Source organism: Oreochromis niloticus, linkage group LG6 (genome assembly GCF_001858045.2).
Source record: "Oreochromis niloticus isolate F11D_XX linkage group LG6, O_niloticus_UMD_NMBU, whole genome shotgun sequence".
Lineage (NCBI taxonomy): Eukaryota > Metazoa > Chordata > Actinopteri > Cichliformes > Cichlidae > Oreochromis > Oreochromis niloticus.
Window position 1 is genome coordinate 4827049 of NC_031971.2, and position 22807 is coordinate 4849855.

Sequence of the window (22807 nt, forward strand, 5' to 3'; positions counted from 1 at the left end):
CATGTCTCGAAGTTCTCCAGAGGCCTGGTAATGAACTACTCATTTGATTCAGGCATGTTGACCCAGGGTGAGATCTAAAACCTGCAGGACACCGGCCCTCGAGGGCCGTAGACATGTGCTACAGTACTCTGTGTATTTTAACCGACACTGTTCCCTTATTCTATCATGTAAGTTCTACTTCTGCTGCTCTCTCTTCAGATGTACGTAGATGCTCCAAACTCTCGTCAGTGTGCAGAACATTTTTACACTTTTTACCCTGACTGTGAAACCTAAACGCTCCATGCTTACTGGATAACAGCTTGTGATAGACACATCTGGCCAATCAAATATTACAGAAGTGGGTGCTCAGAATATCGACATCTTTATTTCACATCTGAAATGAGACTCAGGAGGAAAACAATAGTTCACTAAAAGCATTTTGATTGTGCACGATTCCTGCTGGAGTTCATCTTCAGCCGTACAGTTTCCATCATTAATGTTATCAATGAGATGCAATCAAAGAGATGCACCCATCAAGAACCAAAATAAACATCAGATTTGGATGTGGTGACCACCATGAAACAAACAGTAACTGTCTTTAGAATTAGCTTAAGTTGTTAAAGTTTTCAATTAAACCTCAAACATTACAAAAACCCCAAAAAACTTAACAGTCCAAGTTTAAAATGTGACAGTTTACAAACTAAATCTTCATCAACATGAGAATCTGGACCCAAAGTTTCAGGAGCACACCCCGCTGGAGTCGGGCTTGGCAGTCTCACTTGTTGTTTTGGACGTCTTCAAGTATTTCTAGGAGAACGTGGACAAAATCCATTAGGAACTGATTAGAGCAGAACATGTTCTTTGTGATCAAACAAATGTGTGGACATGTAAAATGGTCTGTTACAATTAGAGCCAAAAATATAACATGAATCTAATCTCACAGACAATTCTAGATTAGCCAGGTGTGCTTTACCTGTAAGGCTTTTATTTTGGTCACGTTAGCAAACCTGGGGCTTTTTGCCTATTTAAGTCCCTACTTATTGCACTTAGAACTGTAAAAACAGAACTCCATCTTCATACATCCAGACTAATAACTGTGTGTGTTGCTACCTGCAGGTTTTCGTAGTGTTTGCGGGTTTTGCAGTGGCTGATTTCAGCTTCCTTGGAGCCACTGAAGAACCGAGCGCACACCTTACAGAAAAAACCCGTCTTTGGGACCAGGAACTCCATACCTGTGGATGGACACACAAACACACAGAATGACACTTGGTCTAACTGTGGAGTGACTTTTAGCATTAATGCATAAATCCTGCTGACTCTGGGAGTTTCAATTCAGATGTCAGGACATCCAAACAGCTGTGAATGAGCCATGCTAAACAAATACAGACAAGTTTCTTACCAACTGGGTTGCTGGGGTCAAAAGGAGGGAGGGAATGTTCTGTTTTTTTGGGAATTTCCACTTCTAATGTGGGCTTCTCACTCTCCTCTTCAGCATTTGGGTTTTTTTCAGACTGCTCCTGTTTCCCTGCAACAGACCAGACAAAAACAGGGTTTAGCTCAATCCCTCGATCTTATCCCGGGTGACCAGTGCTGTTTGTTCAAACAGAGTCCGGTGATTTCTTCGGGGGGCAAATCTGTGTATGACACCATCAGCCAACCACTTCTTCTTCTTAAGGTGCTAAATGTAAGAGGCAAAATGAATCCACCTCACCAGTTTCTGCAGCTGTCTCTCTCCTGTTTTTGTTCTCCTGATTCTGCACCTTCGAGTGTTCCTCCTGTTCGACCAATCCCATCTTCTCTTCTTCAACAGACTCACAAGGTTTCAGAGGATTCTCCTCATCGCCATCTCGGCTTCTTTCTGCTGCTGCTGCTAAGGAGGAAGCTGCTGCAGCTGCAGGGACAGGGATGGGAACACTTTGGCCCTCTGGGGTGAACTCAGCAGTTAATGAGGTATCTGAAGGGCAATGACAGACTTCAGGTTCAAGTATGCCACATAGAAAAGGGCTGAAAGAAAACATGGTTTATTCAGAGTACCTGGCTGAGGTGTGATGTCAGGCTCAGATGGTTTATGCACTGGGCTGTGTGCAGGCTCGGCTTGTGAAGCCGGCGGTGGGGACACAGCAGCACCGGGAATCAGATTAGCTGTTACATCTGGCAGTGCACAGCTGCCTGTTACATCAGTCACATGTTCACCCTCAGACTTCGCTGGAGCTGCTGTGACATCAATGGCTGCGTCCTAGAAGTAGAAAACAAGAGGCGGCACATGCTGCTGTAAAGTTTCTCACACACACTCAAGGCCCACCTCATGTACAAATGACACAAAGATCAATAATGCATACACCAAACCCATATTAACATCACTTTCTCAGTATCTCTAAAGTTAGAAATATCCTGTCTCAGAGTGATGCTGAAAAACTAGTTCATGCATTTATTACTTCCAGGCTGGACTACTGTAATTCTTTATTATCAGGATGTCCTAAAAACTCTTCAGCTGATCCAAAATACCGCAGCAAGAACCATTTCTCCCACAGTGGCTTCCAGTAAATCCAGAATTGAATTTAAAATCCTTCCCCTCACATACAAGTGAATTTTCAGGCTCCATTTCATCTTATAGACAGTACTGTATCAGTCCAACAGAGCTCTCACACTGCTGGTTTACTTGTGGTAAGTAGACTGGGAGGCAGAGCTCCTCCCTGAGCCAGTTTCAGCGGTTTTTCCTGTTATAAGGGAGTTTTTGCTTCCCACTGTGGGGTTTCTCTGTATTATTGTCCCAACCTTATAATATAGAAATGCATTGAGGTGACTGTTGCTGTAATTTAGTACTGTAAAAATAAAACTCCACTCCTTCACAGTGTTTACAAGAGCCTCTAAGTCATTTTGGACTACACGTGCTGGCTCTCTATGACTCTCTATAATACAACACTTGTGCTGCTACAAAACAGGCTGCAAGTCCAGAGACTAGCAGCTGTTGTTCTAAGACTTAGTTTCCCCAACACATCTTTTTGATTTCTTCTTATTAAATATGTGTGAATAATTAAAAAGTAATTCAGTTTACAATTACTGACCAAAAGAATGGCTTGCTTAGTTATTCTCAGAATTGTAGCAGCCCTTACTCTATGGAACGCCAGGACTGCCATAATGAATTAATTTAATACGCCATTAAATAATTAAAATGGGAAATAATTAGCTAAATAAATATTTTGACACATTTAATTATTTATTTATTTATTTCACATTTTAATGAATTATTGCCACATTTAAATAATTATTTAATGGTGTGTTTAATTAATTCATTTTGGCACACTTGAGTCCTTCAGGTCTCACCATGAAATAATTTTATCTGTCAACCTCACCCATCAAACCCAGGGGGCGGGGTTAACGCTGATCGAGTCAAAACCATTGCTTTGGCCTGGTGGCCATTGTTTTTAGCACACAACAACCGGCATGTGGAAACTAACAGAACTGAACTTTGAAAAACCCTGTTTGTGTGTCACCAAATACCGTTTGAATATTTTTTAGCCGAGAATGTGGTGGTTTAATCTTCATAGGTCTGGTCGGTTTGTCAAGATACAGCCTCTTTGCAAAAGTGCTTCGATGATTTCAGAGATCTCTGCCCAGCCCAGTCTCACGGCAAAGCGTGGGATAGACCCGCTCGCCTCGCAAGCAATCGAGCTGTTATTACCACCGACAAAGCGCAGGCCCCGGTACACAGCTGTAATAACCCCCGCTGACACTGACTTCTTTTACTGAGGTTATAATTATCGGGTTTTTATTTCCTGATGTTCTTATGTGTCCCACGTGTTTCAGTCGCCAATTCTGAATTATAACTAACATTAAAAACCACCACTGTGAGGTCAGTTCCTTAATCAGCCCATTGTTCCTTCAGTGGGCTGGTTTCAGTCATTATACAAATGTCCTGTTTATAAGGTTTGGGGAAACCTGCAGTCAGCTGAGACTGAAGAAGTCACCTGGATGAGTGACGAAACGTTTCTCCCACAAAACGCTACGTCCAGATGAACAGATTCAACTTTTGGAGATTTACTTTCCTGGATGATTGAGAATGCATCAAGACATTTAATGGTGTAATTATTTAATTCATTATGGCAGTCCTGGCGTTCCATATTACTCCAGCTTCATATCAGGCTTTTAAAGTCTTCTTTGGTGGGGTGGGGTGATGGAAACACCCCATCAGCCTTTACAGCTGAGGGGTAAAAAGATATTCTGGGTACTTCTTCTTTATAGTCCCTGAGAGCCTTGATATCATTTGAAAGATAAATTAACTGCCACTCCTAGCGACAGGTTGGACTTCAGAATTCACCGAGTATAAAAACACCAGTGGCTAATAGGAGAACAGAGCATCGGCTGAAACGTCCTTAATCATAAATGATAATCGCAGGAGAATAAAAAGTAACTACCTATCTATTCTATGAAGTTCTATGAAGTAAAAAGTGTGTGAACCTTTAACAGGGGAACAAACAAGTGTGAGCACACAGCCATGGTGAAGCTACCTGTGGAGTGTCCTGTGGGACACATGTGGGCGGGGTCTCCCCTTCCTCTGAGGTTTTGAGTGGAAGCTCAAACACATCTCCGACTTCGTCCACTGTGACAAAGTCACTCATGTCGAACGGGAACTCATCCAGCTCCTCCTACGTTCAGGGAAGGACAAAGAAACAGAACTGTAAATAAAATGATGCCCTCCACACGCTTTAAACTTCAGACTTTGCGTCTCCTCACCGCTTTGGTTTCAGCCTCCATACTGTGGCGCTCATCCCTCCCGTAGCTTTGCCTGGATGCCTCCGACCTGGAGGACGACCTCGACCCCGATAAACCATTGCCGTGGGCCCTCTTCCTCTCCCTTCTTTCCCTTTCCTTCCTCTCCCACTCCCTTCTTTCCTCCTCCCTCCTCTCCCTCCTGGATTTTTCAGTCCACTCCCTCTTAGCCCTCTCCTCCTTCTCCCAGCCCCTTCTGTCCCTCTCGCGTTGCCTCTTCTCTCTCTCCCTCACCTCCTTCTCCTTTCTTGCCTCTTTTTTCTCCTTCTCCTGCCTTTTCACCTCACCTTCCACCCCCGTCTGTTTTTTGGTCATCTCTTTAGTCTCTGTCTGGTTTTCCCCCTTTTCTCCACTGGGGGGTGCTGCTCTGCTGCTGGAGTGGCCGGTGGGCCTTGTTCTGCACTCCACAAGCAGCGCATTAACCATGGCTTGAGTTACCTGGTGACGTTACAGCAGAAACACTGTTTTAGTTGTCAAAGATCATTTTGTATGCATGTAATCACATGTTTTGTGTGTACACACCTTGGGCAGCTCTGGCGCGGCTGCTTCCTCAGAATCTGCTTTGCCATCCAGGCGAGGAGGCTGTGACTCTTCTTCTGCAGGAGTTTGTTCACGTTCTGCTTCAGATGCAGTGACTTTACTCTCTGTCGTCTTGATGTCAACGCCTGACGTTCCCGTTGTGTCTGCTTCTAATTTATTCTCCGGTGCAGAGTCACAAACCACAAGCTCGTCTTTTTCCACGTTACCGTCTTTGCACGCTTCTAAAACCTCTTCAGCTGTTTCCTCCCTGCCCATCATCTTATTAGCATCTCCATCACAGTCTTTTTCAATCCTCTCCTCGGGAGATTCTGAATTGTCTTGGTGTGCTGCTTCCTCTCTGTCTGCAGATGTCTGCTTTACTTTGCCATTCGCAGGTGTATCCTGCAGACGCACACACACACACACTAGTCACATGCAATCAAGCATTTAAGAAAGAAATTAGCAAATGTACATGATGTCCTCTTAACTCTAACCAAATATCAGTGGTAGTCACCTCAGATGAATCGTGAGGGGCAGTGATGGCTTTAGTCTGCGTGCTGGCTTTGGGGTCAGGCTTGCGGGAGAAGAACAGCGGGTTGTTCTGGATTATACACGGAAACGCCTGAAAGCGCTTGTATACGGACAGGGCCATGGCTGCAGTGGCCATCTCACAAATCACCTGAGCAGGAAAAGAAAACGTGACATTAAGCACATGACATTTCGTTGTTTTGCAAAATATTTGTAGGGACTGTGAGGGGTTCATGTGCATGTTGCTGCAGTGATGTCACCCACTGCATTTTAAATGCTTACTCTCATCCACAAAGACAAACAAGCTTGTTAGCAAACTGCATCCATAAACTGTATGTGTGCAACACACGAGCAAAAACCTATTTAATGCTATAATGTTGAGTCCTATATCAGCCTTTACAACATCCCTCGAGGTGAATGTGTGCTGCTATATAAATGACATTTTACTGAAATCACATGAGTGTATGAGAATGGACTCGATTGTAGGGTTTTAAAGCCGAGCAGCTGAGTGTGAGTCCTGGAGAACAAAGTGGTGCACAGCTGCACAGACGCATAGCTCTCACCATGCTGCTGAGCACGAGGGTCTTGATGACTGTTCCAAAGCGTCGCACCAATTTCTCGACTTCAGAGGACCCGCTTGGTGTGTCGGGAACATTCCCAATAACCAACAGGCTGTTCCAGCCTACTGGAGCTCGACTCTGTAACACGCAGCAACATTTAACGACTTGTAAACCAGCACCGGATATTGTTGTTGCTTCATTTCCTTCAACTGTATTTTTGTCATTAGATTTTATTTAGGTTAAGTAAAAAAAAAAAAAAAATGAATAATATATGGTACATGGAAAAAAATGTCCTCAAATGTGTTCAAAATTTCAAAATCCACCTTTGCCTTTTTCTCAATTTCCTGCATCCACAAAATGTTCAGAAAGCAGGACCTCTCACTCAGCGGTGGATCTACAGGGGTGCCACCCTAAAATAATCTCTTGCCACCCCTAGAGCTACTCCAGCTTTGTATATGACAGTGCTGTTTATTAAAGTAAGCTGACAGTAACACTTTTAGCATCGCTATAATAAACATTAAATATACCGCATAGGCGGCCAAAGATATGGGCTAAAGAAAATAAAGTTATAGACTATATGTATATGAATGTGTGTACTTACTGTATTTGAACCATATTTCATGCACATTACAGCACTAACACCTGCATATGGGTGTAACATAAATGGCTCTGATTTTGCCACCCTAAAACATGTCTCTAGATCCGCCCCTGCTCTGACCTTGAAGTCAAGGTCACTGAGATTCAAAATCGTCATTTTTTGAAGTACACACAGCTCTGGTATTAATAGGTGACTTTCAGGAAGCCTGACCTTTGATCTTGAGGTCACTGTGATTTTTGTAGACCCACTTCTGGTATTAATTTAAACTCCTACGTCACTTCGCTCTCGAGTTATCTGATTTACAAACCACCATGTGACAAAACCCCATCAGCCTTTCATGACTCAGGGGGAAAAACTCGAAAGACCTCATAATGTTGGAATGAAGGACGTGAAGATGTACTCACTAATGGATCCACTGGTCCCATCAGAAGATTGTAGAGCGCCACCTGCGTGAAGAGTGTTGTGTTTAAATCAATGATTGTTTAAGGAAACCAGAACAACGCAGCACTTTGTACAGATCACATCTTTCAAACTTAAGATGCATGAGACAGAAAACTAGAAGTAACAGAGGAAGAAAGAGAACAAATCCACGGACGAGTCGTACCGGTGTGTTGAAGCCGATGTGTTGTTTCAGGGGGGTCAGTTTAACCTCACAGTCTTTCACCTTGGCAGGCACTAATGTGTGGACTTTTACCATCTCCTGAACAACGTCCATGTCTGGCACTGACACAAGTGCCTAACACACCAAAGGAAAGTCATTTGTTATACAAACAGCATCATCATTTTCCACTTTAAACATTTCTGAACAAGGACATTGAACAATATAAATAAGAATCTATACAGGAAACGGTCTGCAGACATATTACTTATGGACCCTATTAAAAGTGAAAACACACTCTTAAGAAATGTGTTTACTAATGCAAAAAGACGAAGGAGGAAATCCCACTGATCCAGTTCCAGGTACTGGCCTTAACCATCCTAGTACGAGCCCCCTGTATGTGTAACATTAGCCTGGAAGAGTGGGTCAATGTCATCAGTCATAAGCACAAATGTAATATCTAAAGCAAACTGACGGGAGAGACGACACTTCAGTTCCTTCATCTTAATCTGAGACTTTTCAGAGACCCACAGCAAAACTACAGCAGGTGAGGATTTCTGTCTCGCATGGCTGTGCAGCTGTGTCAAAGCATTTTCTCATCTATTACAAACAACAACGTTTAATTACTAACCTTTCCTATTTGTGTTGCCAGGATGATGTCAGAGGGAGTCCCAAATGGCTGGATCAAGTTAATGATGTCACATTCTGACCAGCCGCTCTCAGGAAGTCCTGTGATCAACAGCCTGCCTTTCTGTATGAGACAGGGTCATTTGTATTTGTCTTTCGTGTTAGTACTTTTCCCAGACAGACATAGTGGAATATGTCAAAATAATTAAGCTTTAGTATACAGATGTGTACCTCATTAGACGTCTTCTGGTCAGCGTTGCCTTCTGCAGCCGAGAGTCATAGGGAGAGGGCGACAACACGAGTTCATAAACAGAGCTTTCAGATACCAAGGCATTAGCCATAAAGTACACATCTGCACATCAGCTGGGTGTTTAATTCATCTAAGACAGACAGTTCAGTGGAAGTCATGATGTTTGGATTTTGTTGAAGTGAGATATTTGGATCATGTAGTGATGACTGAGTCTTATCTTCTGTTACTATGAGCACATTAAAGGTTTGCTAAAACTTTGCCAAAACAATGTGGGACTCTGTAGTTTTCTCTGGTCCCCTCCCCAATCAGACCAGGAGTGACATGTTTAGCCACATGTTCTCCTTAAATTGCTGGCTGTCTGAGTGGTGTCCCAGAAACGATGTGGGCTTCATAGATAATTGGCAAACCTTCTGGAGGAAACCTGGTCTTGTTAGGAGAGACGGCATCCATCCCACTTTGGATGGAGCAGCTCTCATTTCTAGAAATATGGACCAATTTATTAAACCCCCCAAAATATGACTGTCCAGAGTTGGGACCAGGAAGCAGAGTTGCAGTCTTACACGCCTCTCTGCAGCTTCTCTCCTCCTGCTACCCCCCCAAAAACCCATCTCCATTGAGACTGTGTCAGCTCCCAAACAGACAAAAAACAAACTAAAAACCAGCAATAAACAACTTAAACATAAAAAAATCACAAAGAAAGAACAATACAGTATCCACATCTGAACCAAAGAGTAAAACAGTGAAATGTGGATTATTAAATATTAGGTCCCTCTCCTCCAGTTTGGATTCAGGAGACAGACACTATCTCTACTTTCAAGATTAGGCTTCAAACTTTCCTTTTTGCTAAAGCATATAGTTAGGGCTGGACCAGGTGACCCTGAATCCTCCCTTAGTTATGCTGCAATAGGTGTAGGCTGCTGGGGGACTCCCATGATGCACTGAGAGTTTCAATTGTGATTCACTATGTGTTAACAGACTCTGCATCAAATCATATCTGTTATTAATCTCTGTCTCTCTTCCACAGCATGTCTTTATCCTGTCTTCCTTCTCTCACCCCAACCAATCACAGCAGATGGCCCCGCCCCTCCCTGAGCCTGGTTCTGCCGGAGGTTTCTTCCTGTTAAAAGGGAGTTTTTCCTTCCCACTGTCACCAAAGTACTTGCTCATAGGGGGTCATATGATTGGTGGGTCTACCTTACAATATAAAGCGCCTGTTGTTGTGATTTGGCGCTGTATAAATAAACTGAATTGAATTTTTAAGAACCACAAACTACACATTTATGGCAGTAGCTGGTAGTTAAATAAACAATGACTCATGTCTTTGGTGGTACTGCAGATGTTTCCTACCTGTGTCCGTTCCAGCTGCATCTTTGTTCTGTTCTACAGATGGTTTGCTGTGAACGAAAGAAGCAACAAATTATATGAAGATTAAATGAAAAACAGGATTTAAAAAGAACCATCAGGAGGGGTCATTCGGACCCTGTCCTGCAACAACATTTAAGTTTTTCATTTTTTAATCATATTCTTCTTTACATTTTAATTAAGACAAAACAAGTATTTAGGTAAATTTTTGGAGTTTGTGTTTTTACAGCTCATAAAGTTAAAATACAGATTAGAAGAAACTAATAAATAAGATATCTAAATATTGTCATTATTACAGAGGAAGAACACTGAAGTTTTGGATAATGTGTGGCATTAGTTATAAAGATGGTATAAAAACTGCTCACTGTGAGACAGACTGAACAGCTGATTGGCTACATTCTAACACTGGCCTCACAGCTGACTACAAACATTACATGAATTACTGTAGGGTGTTTGGCAGTTCTAGTGTTGAGCCAATAACTGTGACAAACCTGCTGTTAGCATCAGTAGACTGTTCTCCTTCAGGGTTCTGTAAGAAAGAAGGAAGAACAGTGAAACACAGGTGTGTATGAATCCATTTTAACACTGCTTCATCTTTGCATCAACAGGCTACAGGAGGGTGGGACAGAACACCTACTGTAGGTGTTACAAGTATATTCCCCACAGTTGTTTTCAGCTTTAAGCCTCACTGAGGAAAGTTCTAGATTATCATCTTGTTCTGGAAAATTCTCAAAGGCCAGAAAACTGGCATTGTCTGGATTATTACACGGATATGATTCAAAATAGGAAAAACATTTCTCACACCTTAGCTACTGAAGCTGTGATGTGCTGCTCTCTGATGGAGAGGTTTGTGGAGGTGGCCAGAGCCTGGGCGTCTTCAGCCTTCACCATACATACAGAGGCCTGAAACACCAGGAAAGAGATTAGACTAGACTGAGAGAAAGAACACATCCAGCAAACTAACAGATTACCACATTTACAGAAAAGATAAATGACACAAAAACCAACTGCACGGTTTATTTTTAGTTCTCATCTGTTTAAAAAAACATAACAAAAACACCCTGCCCACTGACCCACATCTGACACTTCAACTGCACCTTCTGTCCTTGGCCCTTCTCGCTCTCCTCTGAACACGGCATGAGGATGACATTATTGATCTTTCCAAAAGCTCCGACCAAATCGGTGACCTCCTGTTCAGAGGCGTCCTCTGGGATGCCCGTCAGATACACCAGACGATCGGCAACAGACTGAGAGTCCTGTGAGGCTGGAGTCACAGTTTTCTTCTTCTTCTTGGCCGGCAGAGGCTTGGCAGACTTACCAAAGAGAAAGCAACAGCACATGTTTAACGTTAGTTTGTGATAAACATGAGCACGACGGTCAATATGGGTTAAAGAGCACAGGTTTAAGTTGGAAATATAGTTACCAGTAAATGATTTAGACAAGATCTGGATGAAATTACACAGGTGAGGAGGGAAAAACAGTAACCTGTAGCACACCTTTACTGACTTGCATTTTTTTTTTTTTGACCAGGGTAACTTTTTTATTGTGTTGTCTCAAATTAAATAGTCTAGTCCTTGCCCTTCCAGCGGCTGCCACTGTAGGCAGCACCGCATGTCTGACACTACATTACGCTACAGAGCTGCAGTGTAAGCGTAAGGATTATATGATCTAAATGTTTTCTGGAATATTACTCCCTCTATCTGTTCTGCTTTTTATGAGTTGAACATTTACCCAACACGTTCTTCCAGTGTTACCAAGTTAAAACTGAAAATGTGGCCTGAGGTGTGTCCGAACTGTGGCTTTTGTTTAAGCTAAAATAAACTTTATTAAAGATCATATTAGTTTTGTAACTTACCATCTTAGCTGTCTTAGGTCCATGCTTGGTCAGAGCCTTAAGGCTTTTGGTGGAGGGCTGTGATGATCCATGCTTGGAGCCGTGACCTCCCATGTGTGAGGGTCGATCTCGGCTAGTGTCAGTGGAGTGCTTGGTTGAGTCACTGTGTGGACGCTTCACAGCAACGTGAGAGAAACTCGCTGATACGGATATGCCGGGAAAACAAAATCACATATATATATATATATATACATATATACATATATATATAGACAGACACGCTGAGGGGGGCATGCCTACTTTTAAATCTATATATCAGACATATGTTGGGTGTTTTCTGACCAAAACAAACAAAAACCCACCACACAGGGGTACTAACCTGATGACACCCTGTCCCTCCTGGCGCTCCAGTACTCTCTGGATGTTCGGTTCATATTAGAAGGACCGCGTGAGCCAGAGTGGCGGTGTTTCAACCAATCCCTGTGTTCTAAATGCAAAAAATGAAGATGAGTGAGTTCAGAAGTCAGCACAGCACCTCATACATAACAAAAGCATAGTGCACACCTTATTTAAAAGCCACAGGTTGCATCATATCCGATCTATGTAAATGGATTTCATTAGGCTACTGGTCCTGTTAACTGTTACCAGAAAGTTAAAAAGTGATTAAAGATTTGACATGTTTAACCATGCGGCTAACCAGTCCAAATATATCCACTAATTAAGACAGACTACCGTATTTTCACGACCATAAGGCGCACATAAAAGTCTTAGATTTTCTTCAAAAAGTGTGGCGCGCCCTATAGTGCAGTGCGCCCTGTGTGTGTTGTGGTTGTAAGGAGGACGTAGTAGAGAACACCATGAGAACGCTAAAGGGGGAAATGTCGGCGTTGATTGTATATAAAAGAACGGGTATGTGCGTTATGCAGAACATCGTTGTATTAACAACCCTGAAAATGGCAAAGAGACACGCTTATGAAGCTCAGTTTAAACTGAAGGCCATCAGCTATACTGAGGAACATGGAAATCGAGCAGTCGCGAGAGAATTTAAGATTAATGAATCGATGGTTCGCAAGTGGAGGAAGCTAGAAAACGAGCTCCGACAGGTCAAGAAGACGCAGCTGAGTTTCCGCGGACATAAGGCGAGGTGGCCCGAGTTGGAGGAAAGACTCGAGCAGTGGATCATCGAGCAAAGAACGAGTGGGAGAAGCGTTTCGACGGTCACCATTCGACTAAAAGCAGTAACGCTAGCAGAAGAAATGAAAATTGAACATTTCCAAGGAGGTCCGTCTTGGTGCTTTCGTTTCATGAAACGGTGCCATTTTTCCATCCGGACCAGGACTATGGTAGCGCAGCAACTTCCAGCAGATTATAATGACAAGCTGGCCATCTTCCGCTCCTACTGCAGCAAACACATCGGTGACAAAAACATCCAGCCCAGCCACATCACTAACATGGACGAGGTGCCGCTCACTTTCGACATCCCGGTGAGTCGCACTGTGGAGAAGAAGGGGACCAGCACGGTAGCGATACGCACAACAGGGCACGAAAAGTCTTCTTTTACCGTTGTGCTTGGCTGCCATGCTAATGGACAGAAACTGCCACCTATGGTGATTTTAAGAGAAAGACTTTGCCTAAAGAGAAGTTTCCAGCAGGAATCATCATTAAGGCAAATGAAAAGGGCTGGATGGATGAGGAAATGATGAAAGAGTGGCTGAGGGAGGTGTATGTAAGGAGACCAGGTGGTTTTTTCCACGCATCACCATCGCTCTTAATCTGTGACTCTATGCGTGCCCATCTCACAGCCGATGTGAAAAAACAAGTGAAGCAAATGAACTGTGAGCTTGCTGTCATTCCGGGAGGCCTGACAAAGGAACTCCAACCGCTGGACATCGGTGTGAACCGCCCGTTCAAAGTAAGGCTGCGAGCGGCGTGGGAGCGATGGATGACCGATGGAGACCACAGTTTCACTAAGAGTGGAAGGCAACACCGGGCGAGTTACACCACAATTTGCGAATGGATTGTAGATGCTTGGGCTAACATGTCTGCTGGCACTGTTGTTCGAGCTTTTGCAAAAGCCGGCATCATTTCCGAGGAGCCGCACGGCACGGAAAGTGACTCTGACAGTGAAGAAAGTGAACCTGGCATGTTTGATGGAGATTTAGCACAGCTGTTCAATTCAGACACAGAGGATGAGGACTTCGATGGGTTTGATTGATGACGATTACCGGTAATAAAAATGTGAGTACCAAACTCAGTTTTGCTCCCGCTCTATTTTTAAATACGGATACTTGTATGCTTGTGTGTGTTGTTGTTGTAAGAACGTTATGTAAGAAGGTCATGAGAACGTTAAAGGGGGAAGTGTGGGCGTAGATTGTATATAAAACCCGCGCCCTATGTGTGTTAAATACAGTAATGGCACACATAACTGAGACTGCGCCTTTTATTACGGTGCGTCTTATGGTCATGAAAATACGGTACACCTCTCCTCAGTCAGCCGTGCTTCAGTGGGCTCCTGATGAATAAAAAGCTGCCTGTTAGTGGGAAATAAACACCCCACTGCCCCTCAACATTTCCTTCCTCTCTCATCCTCTATGCAAATCTCTCTAAGCCTCCATACAATTAGCATCAGAGGGGGTGGATAGAACGATGTCACCCTTGTTAAAAATAGATCGAGGGTTAACATTTACAAATATATCTAAATAACTAAACTAACTTTTTAATTAGAGCATGCGCATTTAAACTACAGCTCAATGCAACAAAAGTCATCTTTAAAACAAAACTTAAAAACTGATTAGTGAACAGTTGAACTCAGTTTGGGAGCTATTAAAGGTGACTGCTGTTGTGATTTGAGGCTATATAACAAAACTGAATTGAAATGGCACAAAATTATATTTCAGAGGAGTGTAGCGTGGTTACACATTGTGAACTGTGTAAATCATGTTCCCTTCTGGCATGAGATGTACCTGTGTCATGCGCCTGCTGTGGGTAACGCTGAGGGGAATTACGCCTCCTCTGTGGCCTGTATGGGTGGCTGTCCGCCCGACGTTTTTTTGAAGGAGGACTTGGAGAACGAGAACGAGACAGGGACTGAGACATGGAATGTGGAGAGCCATCCTTAGGATCCCACAGAGCACGGCTGCCATATCGTCCACTCCGACTAGAAACAGAAAGAAAAAAAGACATTAAATTGTAATAACCCTCCGTTTTAGCCAGGTCGCACAGTATGCGGAGACCCAATCAAAGGTCAGGCTCCTGTTTCTAACTGCAGGGGGCTTTGGCTCTATGATGGGACACATATCTGGATCAGGAGAGTTGATGCAGGAGGAGCTTCATGAAATTCTGTGTTTGCGGTTTCTTTCCATTTGTCATCAATTTCTTAACAGCAGCCAATACTGCACAGACATGTGATTGAACATTTTTATAGCTGGTTACACTGTTGTGTATAGTTAACCCTACAGAGGACTCATGGACTCATTTATGGAACAAGAGAATTCAGAACCACCTTCAAATGTATAAGCAACAAGATTTCTAAGTAATTTCTTCTTTTTTTAAACACTATCAAGTTATGTGAAAAGTTTTCAAGCCATCTGATTAAAGTGACTTTCACCAGTTGTGGAGCTAAAAAGAGTTTATGGGAACCATTAGAGGACAGGTCTGACTGACCTTGGCAGATTTGGTTTCCAGCCAGGGTACCTTCAGAGAAAAACAAGCAGAGGGGATTATCAGGAGAGTTAGGAACCTACCAAGTACAAGACTCTAGGACTTTTTCCTCAGGATATGATCATCTCATCATATCCTGAGGAAATACCTTCAGTAGCCTGGAAGGTATTCATTTAAAAGGTCATTGTCCTTTTGTGACAGCTGAATCATTGTTGGCCTCATCCCTTCCCCTCTCTAACTGTATTCTCCCCTGAAAGGTCACTACTGGTGCTCTCCAGTAACAGTAACCCCTTTGCCCGCCCCTCACCCCAAGTGATCGCTGCACATGGCCGCCCCTCCCGGTGCCTGGTTCCATCAGAGGTTACTTCCTGTTAAAAGGGAGTTGTTCCTTCCCACTGTGGCCACATGCTTGCTCATAGGGGAGCGTCTGATTGTTGGGCTTTCCTTTCTAATAGTATAGGCTCTTTTTGTCCAGACCACCAGCACCAATAGAGCTGGAGTCCACTTACATAACAGAGCATTTAACTTATTGCCCCGGTATTCATCTGTCACAAAGTAATACACAAACAATATATGTGTAACTTTGCATTCATTTCTTACTTTTTGACACCTAAAAAAAGCACAACAGATAGCCAGTCATTACTGATTATCCTGCTACACTGCAGGTAAAAGGTTTCAGGAACACATTAAAGATTCCTCACTTGTTGCGCAGATCTCTGCAGGCAGCTGTGTGGTTGACAGTGTTAACATGTTTAACCCAGTCCTGGAAAAAACAACAACATCATCATCAAATCTTTATCAAAGACAAAAAGTCAAAGAAATTTATCGTAAATTCTGCATAATGGATCTTTGGGTCAGCTGGCCCGTGTCTTTGATTTGGTATTTCTGCTCACATCATGTTACAGATGCTGGCAGAAGTGACATCATTTGTTTATCTGGTTGCCCTCTTCTATTTCCACCACCTGAAGTGTAGTTACTCATCTTCAAACTAACAAAAGTTTCCTCGCTGCCAGAGAAAAAGGCAAATGCTGTTCAGACCAATCCAATGTCTTTTTCAGACTGGGTTGGTCTGAACAGCATTATTTATGCACCAATCAGTTTCCTATGCTGTGGAATCCCTGTTAGATCCTGGGATGTATGGCACTTAAGGTGAAAATGAATATATTCAACCATTTAAAAAGGTCATTATGCCAAGTGATTAGATTGTCTCCACCTTTATTCTGTCTTTTTTTTTTTCTTTAAGAAAAGCTAAACCAATTGTCAAATATGGGAACTGTTTGTGTGTCTCTCAACTATACAGGTTCTTACAGTTGTATTAATTATAAGCCTAAACATAAGTGATTACAGACAATTCTACTTTATTTATATAGCGCCAAATCACATCAACAGTTGCCTCGAGGCGCTTCAAAGACAGAGTACAAACAATTTTCAAACTTTGATGTCTCAATGAAAACACAATCTGCAGGGATACCCACCACAAAACCAAAAACCAGAGCACTGAGTAAAGGAGTTTATTCAATAGTAGTAATTTTAAGAATTATTTCATTATCCTTGATTTTCCTAAGTTTTAACAACTTTTTAAAAGGATTTATTCAGTACACATGCTTATTACTACAGCTATTAAAAAAGCAAGAAGTAGTATCCTGTTTAAGCAATAACTCGATGGAGTTTCATATAAAACCGCTAATCGGGAGAGTACTTTTTGAAAAAGCAGTTCCAGGTTTAACCTTTTGATAAGTTTGCGGAGTAACATGTTTCACAGTTAAGAAACAGCCGATTCCTCCTCCCATAGTGGCAACGCTTTCAAATCATTTAACTTCACCAGACAGTTGCCTCTTCCCTTGAAGAAAACCTGGTAGTGACAAGACCCTGAGGTTTCTGAAGAGGAAAAATCTAAACCAAATGTCTGACTCTTCTGTTTGTGGAAGCACCTCCTAATTTGGGCGAGGATACGCAGATGCTGTCAGATGACTACACATCAACCCCCACCTCTAATGGTTGTTCGAAAGTATCAATGAAATCATTATGAGACAAACACAAAAGGAAGTAAAGAAAAATTGGTTTTTAAGTTGTTGCCATCTTAGCAAGTTGATTTCCCAAACGATCAAAAAACCAAAGCAGCAACCCCCCCCCCAAAAAAAACTCCAAACCTCGATTTAATTACTATTGTGATTTACCATCATGGATTCTCCATGAGGTTTTGCCATCACCAATGTTTTTTACCTGTCCCCAAATAGTTGACTAAAAGTTGGTCAGTGAGAGGCATCTTAGTCAACCACAGTCAAAGTTCACAGGATGTGGCAACATTTAGAATACTTTAATAATCCCTAAGGAAGGAAATTATGTTTTCAAATAACCATTTACTGCACTCCATAGATATTTAAGAGTAATTACATATAACAGGGAGTAATTTGAAAGTGTGGGATTGCTTTCTTTAAAGTGGGGAAGCACATTAAGTCTTTGATGAATTTTATTTAAAGCTTGTTAAGTCCTATCTACTGATGTTAGTACCTCCACAGTTCTCTTTTTATCCCTGTGGTAGGGTGTGTTAGCAACATTCAAGGGCACTTCAGCTGTGACAACAGGTTATATCCAAGATGGTGACGGCCACGTGTAGCTGTCAGAAGTACAAATATCTGGCTTAATTATTGAGGATTTGTGCCTTTTTTTGTGTATAGGAAACATCATCCATGTAAAAATATATAAAAGACAACATCTCGACAACTGTCTGGTGAAGATTGCGGACTACAATTTATTACTCGAAGGTACTCTTTTAGGAAAACTCTTGGACATTGTTAAATGGGCATTCACGAGGGCACTCACCTTTTCCTGGTCACACACTATGTGGCATAGGGAGCAGGTATGGGGATACACCTTTGGAGACACAGCCGAGAAATCACTTATCATGGTGGGTGTAGGTAACTTCTTGCCGCTGCTCTGTGGTTTTGACCCACATGAAGAGGACAGGGACCTTCTCGAAGAAACGTCACTCCTCGTTTCAGATGGCAGTCTTTGTTTGGTTCCATCACGCCTGTAGTCTCTGTCTAGATCACGGGATCTAGGAGATGGAGAAAGTTCTTTCCCTGGTGAATGACTGCTCTCGCGCTGGAGGCTGCTCGTCCTGCGATAGTCACTGTCTCCATGCTTGCTTGGTTCAGTGTGTTCCAAATGAACCTGCCGTCTTTCACTTTTATCCACTTTTGTAGCTGATGAAGAGGACAAGGCTGGGAACATTTTAACTGTCTGTTCACTAGACAGTGGTTCTCTTTTGAAGTTCCCCATGTTACCGCTTTCGTCCTTGGTGCGACTGGCATGCCCATAGTCAATGACTTTACCGGCTGTCTGTGTAACAGTAAGGAGGCTGGGCACTTCTGGAGAGTGAGAACATGCCAATGCAGACGAGTGAGAAGGAGGCAATGGCATATCATGGGTGCTGTGTGAAAATGAGGATGAGCTAGTGGGAGCCAAAGTCTTCTGTTTCCCTGACTTGTTGATTTGGATATCACGGAGTATGAACGGCAAGGTATCTGGGGTTAACTGATCATCAGGGTAGTGACTCAGGACTTCCAAGTCCTCATTTGAAAGTCCAAAGCTAGCCAAGATACTTCCTGCGCTCTCTGGTGTGTATAAACTCGGACCCTCCCCACTGGTACCATGGACATGCCGAACTTGGTTCGAAAGAGATTCACATACAGATGGAGTCCAAATTGAAAGTCTTGATCCTGCTTGGGTGTTCTGAGGCTGTTGGGCCCCTTGTTGTGACTGATGACTTGAAGAAGGTGGAGGACCAGCAAACAGTTTAGCTGGAGGTTGGTAGCTTGACCAATCTACTCTCTGGTGGTGTTCAGACTGATTGTCAGTGGGGAGGGATACTGGGTTAGAGCCAAAGTTTCCATGCTGACTGGTCCCAGAACCTTGGTTCTGGTGTGGATTTGGTCGGTTCATATGATCAATCTGGCGGTGGTCCATGTCCCTGGCACCCCGGATTGCCAGAGCAGACTCAAGCTCATCAGGTAGTTGGGTCGGACGAGGAAACTGGAAACCCATCACCTGCATATTAGAGCGAGTCTGATGTTGATTCGGAGGTGGCTGACGAGGTGGCGGTCTGCCCCCATTAGAAAATGGCTGTGAGCCCTGTGGGTGTTGGTGATACATGGCAGCAGACAGACAAGGCCGTGTGGTTCTGTAGGTTTTATAGCTTGTGTACCCCACAGCCTGAGGTCTATTGAAAAGAGTCAGGAGGGCCAGGTGAGGAGGTAGCGCTGCTGTAAACCAGTTGCTGTGACACTGGCTGCCGAAAGCGATGGTTGCTAAAGCAGCAAGCTGCCGGAGAGCAATCTGTGCCTCGGTCTCAACCTGCGCCAATCGGAGAGCTATCACTCCAGCAAGACCAGCCGTAGGCCCAAATATGAAATGGGTCCCTCTGGTAGTGTCGGCGATGGTGAATGTTGCACTGGGCTCCAAATTAAGGACAGGAGTAAGATGTGAATTACTGTCTGTGCGGACAGCGAGGCTGAGGTGAAAAGCAGAAATATACTATTACAAATAAACGAGAGTTAATTTTTCATTTCAACAGCAGCTTTTAAATAAAGTCTCTGTTTCGTCTTCCAGGCACTTGAACAAGTTTGCCAGTCCTCGCTGTGTTTGCCTTCTTGAAAACTTTAAGAAATTTGGTCAGCTTTAAGTCTAGCAGTGGAGCGTGCTGCCCATCCTGCTTTTCCTTCATCATGGAAAAGCAAAGCAACATTATGCACAAACTACTAACAGTGAGAATGATGACCCCAAACAGCAAATACTAACGAAACAACCAAATTAAACACTACACATGTTAACCTAACCTGACAGGTAAAAACCTGAACATTTCATCCAAAGCACCAATCATTACCCTGCTATGTATATTAAATACAGTGCAATGTGGCCATGACAGTCGTCTCCTGGGTAAAATGTACAGAACAAAATCACCCTACAAGTGTATAATGCAGTTTTACCTCCCACCATTCTAATATTTAGAAATTAGGATTAACACTTACCATTTGCTGAAAGAGTCAACATGATCAAGCAGAAACAACAGCGTATAGCATTTTGATTGGTCTGTATGATTAGAAAAAGCACTATAGAAATCCAAACACGATACATTAAAGCTAATAAACCTTGCTACAGGGCTGGGCCATATCATACCGTTCACGGTAATACCGGTGTAATGTTGGGCAATGATAAGAAAATGAAATATCGCAATAGAATATGGGTAAAACGCACATGCGCAGTGCCTTTGTTTTCATATGCACATGGCGTTTCGCATGGCGCCGATGGAGAATGAGAAGGGTGAAAGCAGATCGTTGAATGAAACGGATGAACCAGAATTGGTTTGTAAAAATGCTGCAACTTCAGTGGTGTGGAACTGGTTTAGCTTTCGTCCGTCAGATATACAACAAAGCACTATTTTTGGTAGAGCATGCTAGCGGGCCGTCGTTATTACTGTGTTTTTTGGAAAATACGGCACACTTAAAATCAATCCTTTGATTTTTCTGAAAATCGACAGTGCCCCTTATAATCCCGCGTGCCTTATGTATGAATTCTGGTTGTGTTTACTGACCTCGAAACGATTTTATGTGGTACGTTGCGCTCGAAAATCTGTCAAATGTTTTACTTTGCTAAGCTACGAAGCCGCACCGCTTGATGGATTGTCGGAGCATTACGGCTATCGTAGGCAGGAGCCTTGCGGAGTGATACGTACTGTGCTTCAACATAATATTACCGTATTGTGTGTGTATAACCTCTTTTTAAGGTTTGTGGATATTATACATGGTTATGCTGAGGATATGTCGGCCAGTTTACACTGGAAATGCCTTTTGGTTAAACTGTCAGCGAGGAATTTGCATTTGCACTGTTAAATATTTATATAACTTTAATGCACATAAAAAAACAGCTGCTTGTTTAAGTGAAAATACATTATTAGTGCAAAAAAACCCATCAAAGTTGTGGAGTTGTAAAGTATTTTGTCTAGTGTCAATTATATCGTCAGTTATATCGTTATCGCAAATTTTCAAATGTATATTGTGATAAATATTTTTGGTCATATCGCCCTGCTCTACATTGCTATGCTTCCTTTAACAAGATGTACCAGTCAGGTTGAACTGATTTTTAAACAGCATGACTACGCATTGCATTCTTTAATGATCCTTATAGTAAATAGCATGACCAAATTTTCTGTGTCTGAGGTCAATGTTTTTGAATGAATCTTACCAACCTTTAACCAAATTGTGTGTGTGAGAGACAGAGAGAGCGTTTGATGATTCATTAAAAGCAATGCAGTTTGTAAACTAAAAGTGAATCTAGGCTGTTTAAACGTAACATTTTTCCATCTCTAACAGAGACTTGAGTCATCAAAAAAAACAAACAAAACAAAATGGATACACCGATACAAAGTGACACTAAAGGTTACTGCTGGATTGGACACATTTGCAACAGTACTGATACCCTGACACAAACATCACACAGCACGGATTCAGACAGGCCCAGCTCCTCCGTCACTAACAGCTGACGTAGTTGATGTTCACAACACCAAAGGACACTTCATGAGGAATTTCAATAGATTAGTAAAACCCTCTTTTCCACAGCTATCTAACAGTTATAAATGTTAACATGGCTGTTAACATCAACCAACTATTAGTGATTACCTAGACGCTGGTCTTTCAAAATCCTTCTCTGGACACTGGCTGCTTTTTCATTTATTTTCAGTCCAATTCTTGTACCTGACTATTTCCAGAGAAATGTTATCTTCTTTGTTAAACCACTTGATACTGACATATGAATCACACAAATATAAAAAAGGCTCTTAACTAGTGGAACAAACCAGTGTTGTGCCTACACAAAACAGCAAAGAACCAAATTTTAATGTATTGCACTTTTTTACTAGAACCCTGCCAGAAAATACATAACTTGGTTCCATTTTCTCAAATTGAATCTATAAAAATGCTAAATGTAACACATTTTAATGGGCATAAAAGTTTTACACAACGAGGTGAGTTAACCTAGCATATCTTGGCTGATGTGCAGCATATTTTGAAATAGTCAAGAAAAGTGAATAACAAAAGAAAAATTGGGAGGCCTAAAACCCTTTAGCCAGTGGTATTGGGGATCTCATCAAAACTGATGGAATTATGAAAGAAGAAAAGTGCCATCAGATCTTGATCTACCATGAAATACTATCTGGAACAAGACTCAATTTTTCAGCATGACAGTGGACCAAATACAGACCCTTTCCAAAAAGAGTATCATGGAAAAGTTTATTTATTTCCATAAAATTTCATTCAAAATGTTAAACATTCATAGGTTGTAGATTCAGGGCCCACAACTTAAACAATTTCAAGTACTTAGTTGTTTATTTGTACATGATTTGGGCTTCCAGCTTATAAAACCCACGAAAACAGGAATTCAAAAAATTAGAACACTGTGAAGACATCAACCCAAATTTTACAGGGCATGAATGTTTTAATTCAAACAGAGAAGATTCATGAATCTG

At 42.4% G+C, this 22807-nt stretch overlaps 1 protein-coding gene across 1 annotated transcript; it reads right to left on the bottom strand.

Moving 5' to 3' along the window:
• Positions 1 to 338: 338 nt before the first annotated feature.
• Positions 339 to 19821, bottom strand: LOC106096490 (zinc finger protein 638). The gene is made up of 24 exons (XM_025908148.1): positions 18109 to 19821; positions 15987 to 16048; positions 15289 to 15318; positions 14589 to 14782; positions 12005 to 12112; positions 11647 to 11825; positions 10889 to 11104; positions 10596 to 10694; positions 10283 to 10320; positions 9777 to 9823; positions 8411 to 8442; positions 8184 to 8303; positions 7559 to 7690; positions 7359 to 7400; positions 6360 to 6494; positions 5783 to 5947; positions 5272 to 5670; positions 4714 to 5187; positions 4488 to 4625; positions 2014 to 2215; positions 1691 to 1933; positions 1379 to 1504; positions 1090 to 1211; positions 339 to 786 (listed from the first exon to the last, which is right to left on the bottom strand). The coding sequence occupies exons 1-24, from the start codon at positions 19438 to 19440 to the stop codon at positions 718 to 720; spliced, it is 4704 nt and encodes a 1567-aa protein (XP_025763933.1). The 5' UTR covers positions 19441 to 19821; the 3' UTR covers positions 339 to 717.
• Positions 19822 to 22807: the final 2986 nt, after the last annotated feature.